Source organism: Ranitomeya variabilis, chromosome 5 (assembly GCF_051348905.1).
Source record: "Ranitomeya variabilis isolate aRanVar5 chromosome 5, aRanVar5.hap1, whole genome shotgun sequence".
Classification (NCBI taxonomy): Eukaryota; Metazoa; Chordata; class Amphibia; order Anura; family Dendrobatidae; genus Ranitomeya; species Ranitomeya variabilis.
Genome location: NC_135236.1, coordinates 321,142,875 through 321,148,598, shown reverse-complemented (window position 1 = coordinate 321,148,598; position 5,724 = coordinate 321,142,875). Strand labels below are relative to the sequence as shown.

Here is a 5,724-nt window from a genome sequence, read left to right as displayed (position 1 = left end):
AAAAAGATTTGTGTCAAATCCTGTATGATATCTTCATCTCTATTGATAGATATTTAAAAAAAGGCTCAAAAAATTAAGGAAGGAATAAAGGCTACTTGTCATAGGGAATATATGATACACAAAGGTAATAAGATAAATGTGGTATAGTAAAACATCACAGATAAGTATATCAAATTGGAATAAATAAATGCAAATATAAACATGATCAATATATGTCTGACATGAAAAAAATCTGTACAAATCTGAATATTTATCTTTTTTTCTTTATGCAAAAAAATACTGTTAAATGTGAATACATATGTTATTATTTTAATCTTATCTACCACTGCGGAGGGGTAACCTCTGCTATGGAACACCCCGAAGTATGAGTTCACATTTTTATCAATCATCAGTTTGAAACAGATCCAGTGAACAGAGAATGAATGAAAAATTGAGACATTTTAAGGTCTCGAGCAGACAACCGACTAAAGATCATGTTATTCAATGGGGCCATGCCAAGTTTGATGTGAGCATCGGATCGCACTCAGCTATGCTATTCAATGACTCTGTGAAAAACACCGGACTGCACTCTTATGATATCTGAGTGCAGTCTGATTTTGAAGAAAGAGTGGAGAAGAGAATTTTTTTTTTCATCTTCTCCTTACCCAACAAAATCGAGTTTAATCAGAGTGTGATTAGCAAAATTGTCCCGATTCTCTCGAATAAGAGAATTTAAATTGATGTGACCCTAGCCTAAACCTGACCTGTTCCTATTTAATTCAATGATTTAGCAAATGGATCTCACTGCAATCAGTTTTTCAAGTTGGATGTAAAATTTGTACAGACACAACTTTTCTTGTCCGGCTAAAAAAATGGGGAGCAACTGGATCCTTTTTTAACATTGAAGTATTTGTCATGAACCATACTGCTTTCGCCTTTTAATAGATTAAGTCCTTATCATAAAAAAAGACGTCTTCATTTTTCAACACCATCACAAGATAGGTAATTGAAGGAATACTCGGGTTGAGGAATGCCAGATGACTACATGTTTTCTTTTAGGATTCATTATCTCGAAAAGGTGTCAAATGTGACAGGACTGAGCATAGACAAGAGGTCAGCCTGCATTAGGTTGACAATGGCCTTCTGATGACAAGAAGAGATTGAGATTGTGAATTCAAGAGATTTCTAAGGCTGCTTTCACACTTGCGTTTTTGAACGCTGCGTTTTTTACAAAAAAAACGCATGCGTTTTTTTCCCCTATATTTAACATTGAAAACGCATGCGTTTTTTGGTGTACGCGTTTGCACGCGTTTGTGAACGCATGCATTTTTTAACTGCATGCGTTCATTTTATAAAATGCAACTTGTAGTATTTTGAGGGGCGTTTTTTTTTCCTAAAAAAACGCATGCGTTTACATGCGTTTTTTTTGGACAAAAAAATGCATTGGAGTCAATGGAGACGCATGCGTTTTTTTTTGACATGCGTTTGCATGCGTTTGCATGCGTTTTTTTGACGCATGCGTTTTTTTTTGGCACCACTGAATTAACTGTAGATAAAGATGTCTAGACACTGATAAGACTCCCCCATAGCAGCAAGGTTATAAAGGGAAGGTGGGGGGAAGTTTCTGGTCACTTCTCATCAGACTCCAAAGAAGACAGCACCCTGCCCGGACGCATTCTTGGACAAGACACAGAGCAATGTGAGTATATCCTAGCCAATGCATTCATTTTCAATTTTTTGGATCTACATCTCCTAATTTCTTCTATTTTTTTTCTTTCAACACGCATCAGAATGTCTTCTCCGGTTTCCTCGTCTGATGAGGAGTTCCAGCCACGTCAATCAGAAGTGGATCACGTGAGCGAGGTATGTTTTTTGTACGTCAGCTTGGTAAGTATTGACTGTCACATCGACACATGAGGCAATTTTTTTTTTAAAATTTTATAGAGCACTTCAACAGAGGGACAGAGAGGTACTGAGCAGCGGAGTCAAGGTCCAGGTGGAAGACGGCAGCGGGTATGTATACCAGGCAGACTGTCCTTATTGTAATATTCTTTTAACTTCCTTTCTGTACCCTTGTTTTTCTATACATATTTCTTATATCATCCTTTTCTGAAAGTTGTCTTTCATATTCCTGCCCTTTCTCATCTTCGTGTCTTATTTTTTACAAATGTGGTTGAGCAAACTTAAATGATTTTGTTTTAATTTTAGGTTTCACAACGGGACGACGACCGGATTGATAATGACCTGCTGATCAGTCTGGTCCAGGAGCGAGTCCCGTTGTGGGACAGCCGGGATAAACAGCACGCCGTCAATACTGTTCTCCGTCGTTTGTGGAGTGAGGTGGCCCAAGCGTTGTGGGATGGCTGGGAGAATTCCACGCCACGGGTCCGTAATGCATTTGGTAAGTATTGCACGGTAGTGTGAAGCAACAGACCTTGGCCATGCTCTCTTGACTGTGTGTGATGAAAGAAACTTTTCGTAGTTTCTGTCATCACACACAGTCACAAGAGCACGGCCAAAAGTTCTGATTCTGACCATTATATTTTATTGTTATTTCACAGTGGAAAAAGTAAGGACACGTTGGCGTTCCATGAAGGACCGCTTCAACTGTGACCTACGTGCAGAGAAGAGTGCAGCTAGTGGTTCCGGAGCAAGGCACCGGCTCTACAAATACCACCGTGTGTTGGCCTTCCTGAGACCGGTCCTTCTCATGAGAACGTAAGTATTTCTCACATGCCTCCGGTTGTATTGCATTGACATAATCTGTCACTTTTAATTCCACAGGATGTACCGTCTTGTTATAGTTTGGTATTAATTTTCTGTTTTGTTTTTTCACAGCACACACTGCACGACTGTCGCCACAGGTGCTGGAGCGGTCCTTCAGCCGGAAGCCACGGACCCGTCACAGCCATCCAGCAGCGCAGCACCAGGTGGGTCTTCCACACTCACTGGAGACCAGGGGGCTGGCCCATCAGGTCTTCCCCTTTCGCAGTCCTCTTTCGCTGCACCCATTTTGGCGGGCTCATCCCGGCAGCGACAGAGGGCTTCGGATAGGTCCCTCATGCCCGAGTTTTTACACTTGAGCTCGGTTTTACATGATGCTATCAAGGCTTTAGGTGACAGAATGGATGTGAACCATAATCTCTTAAATTGCCGCATCCAGGATGTCGCCAAAAGCGTTGATCAATTGAAAGCCGACCTCAATAAGCCAGCTCATCATTTTTTCAATCAAATCCTAGAGGGCATGTCGGAACACCTTAGCCCTGATCTCCAGCTGAGTGTGATGCAGGCCTGCAATGTTGCTTTTGTGCAGGCTATGCAGCAGAGTCAGAGTCGTAATGTGGCGGCCTATCCAACTGTGCCGTCACTGTCACAAGTAAACACTATTCCTACCTCTGCTGCATACCACTGCACGGCCACCTCTATTCCCTCTACAGGTGTACTCCACTACAGCGCCAACACGATGACGAGTGCTGTTGGACATCCCACCGCCACCACCGTGACGACCGCTGCTCCGGCTTGGACCTCCTCCGCTGACACCACGAGGACGCAGGACCCTGGCATGGCTTATCGGGCCGGCACCCTCCCGATGCAGCAGGACCCATCCATGCAATATCGGACCGGCCCACCCCAGATGCAGCAGGACCGAGGCCTGGCATACCGGACCGGACCCACCCCGATGCAGCAGGACCGAGGCGTTGCATACCGGACCGGACCCACCCCGATGCAGCAGGACCGAGGCGTTGCTTTCCTGGCAGGACACCCCCCGATGCAGCAGGACCCATCCATGGCGTATCGCCCTGGGCCCCCCATGATGCAGCACGACCAAGCCATACCTTTCCAGGCAGGACCCACCCTGATGCAGCAGGACACATCCATGGCTTTATGTTCCCCCCCACCAGCAATGCAGCAGGACACTGTTATGGGATTTGTTTCCCCCCCCCCAACGAGGCACCAGGATCCTGGAAGGGTTTTTGTTTCCCCCCCCAACGAGGCACCAGGACCCAGGCGTGAGTTTATCTTTCCCCCCATTGGACTCAGACATTGCCGAGCGCTCCACAATGGAGACTGACTGTGTGGAGCCGGGTCCTGACGTGTCTCCCGCCCACACTTTACAACATAGCCCAAGAAGACTTCCCCCAACCCGGAAAACCCAACGTAAAACTGGCAAAACGCATAAAAAACAAAAAACTTTGATTATTCCTCCCCCATCACCTACCGATGTGTCTCAACATTCCAGTGTGTCTCAAGCCCCTCATGTTTTAAGCCCCATCCCCGAACTTCCAGACCCTTCAAGTTTTCTTGCCCATTCTCCTGCCACCTCTGCCTCCTCCATGGTGAGCCAGGCTTCAGTTCTGAATACCCCCCAGTTACGTTACTCAACCCCAAGCCGGCGTGGTTCAACCCGGCGCGGTACCAAAAAATAAATTTGTTTTCTTTTTCCTCAATAAAAAAAAAGTTTATTTGAAAAAATTATGTTTGGTTTATTGTGTCTATCACCTTTCTCAATACACACCAATAAACTTCATCACACACTTATTCTTTTGGCCTACACATATCTCCAGTAGTATAAAATACAAGACAACATCTATATGTGTTTCTTTAGTATACAGATATGAGTTGGCCAAAAAAATAGTACTTATTTCCATACTCTTTTATTTTTGTACCTAGTGTAGTGTCACTGTACAAAGAGAAAATGGTGGAAATCAAGTTCAGAACTTAACTGAACCGGTCATATGTCAAAATATATACCTGACCGATTAAGTTGATTACTGCCTTGTATATTCACCATATTCTATATAGCTCATTATGTGACAATGGTTGTCAAACAGATGGGACAAGTGTTCTCACACTCTACATATCTATGCTCACCAGGCCAGGTGTAAGAAATTGTGAATTCATGATCATGTATATGTTTATCATGAATTTATTATTGCTTACACTTGACTTGATGGATATAGAGACCGTGACAGTCTTGACGCAATGACGTCAACAATATTAGAATTAATAAATAAAAATAAATAAAAATTTTGTACCATTATTATAAGTATGGGGCCCGTGGTTTATATCATTCTTTGAAAACCAAAATAGGGAGTGCAACATAGGTAAATTACGATGAAAAATTTAAAATTTATTACCTCAACAACTATCACCCACTCCTGGTTTTGGATTACAAAATATGATATACATATCTACTGCCCATCTTTGGTCAACCTTTGTTTAGAGAGGAAAAAGATATTAGACATGGTGAACACAAAAAAGTTTATTAATTAGAAAAATGTTTATCAGTGTTTAATAATTGGTAAACATAAACATACAACAGGACATTTAAACAACATTGTCCTGCCATGACACACGTCCAATATCGGACACAAAATAGGCCGCAAATTGGTCCCGCATAAGACCAACGGCTGCAGTTGACCGCATCGGGTGATGCTGAAAATCAGGCAATGGGTGTGCAACAGGTTCATCAAGTTCAATGTGGGGTCGCTCCTTAGCCATTATATAATTGTGTAGCACCACACAGGCTTTGACCACCTCGTCCACTGTTTCCACTTTTAGATTGATGGCTGTTGCAAGAATGCGCCATTTAGCAACAAGAATGCCAAAGCTGCACTCTACTGTTCTTCTGGCCCTGGCCAGTCTGTAGTTGAATATTCTTCTAGTGTGGTCCAAGTCCCTACTAGAATAGGGCTTCAGGAGATTTTCACACATTTGGAAGGCCTCATCCCCAACCATAACAAA

The 5,724-nt window shown here is 43.2% G+C and overlaps 1 protein-coding gene across 1 annotated transcript; it reads left to right on the top strand.

Annotated features, from left to right (window-relative positions):
• Window positions 1-1,487: 1,487 nt before the first annotated feature.
• LOC143775002 (uncharacterized) lies at window positions 1,488-4,702 on the top strand. Its single transcript, XM_077262816.1, has 6 exons — window positions 1,488-1,842; window positions 1,924-1,992; window positions 2,188-2,380; window positions 2,541-2,697; window positions 2,818-3,949; window positions 4,691-4,702. The coding sequence occupies exons 1-6, from the start codon at window positions 1,771-1,773 to the stop codon at window positions 4,700-4,702; spliced, it is 1,635 nt and encodes a 544-aa protein (XP_077118931.1). The 5' UTR covers window positions 1,488-1,770.
• Window positions 4,703-5,724: the final 1,022 nt, after the last annotated feature.

Bases quoted from the DNA above. Each gene is read 5' to 3' on its own strand.
- LOC143775002 (XM_077262816.1), top strand. From the start codon at position 1,771: ATGTCTTCTCCGGTTTCCTCGTCTGATGAGGAGTTCCAGCCACGTCAA. The intron at 2,381-2,540 runs GTAAGTATTGCA...GTTATTTCACAG, and splicing joins ACGGGTCCGTAATGCATTTG to TGGAAAAAGTAAGGACACGT. The intron at 2,698-2,817 runs GTAAGTATTTCT...GTTTTTTCACAG, and splicing joins CCGGTCCTTCTCATGAGAAC to CACACACTGCACGACTGTCG.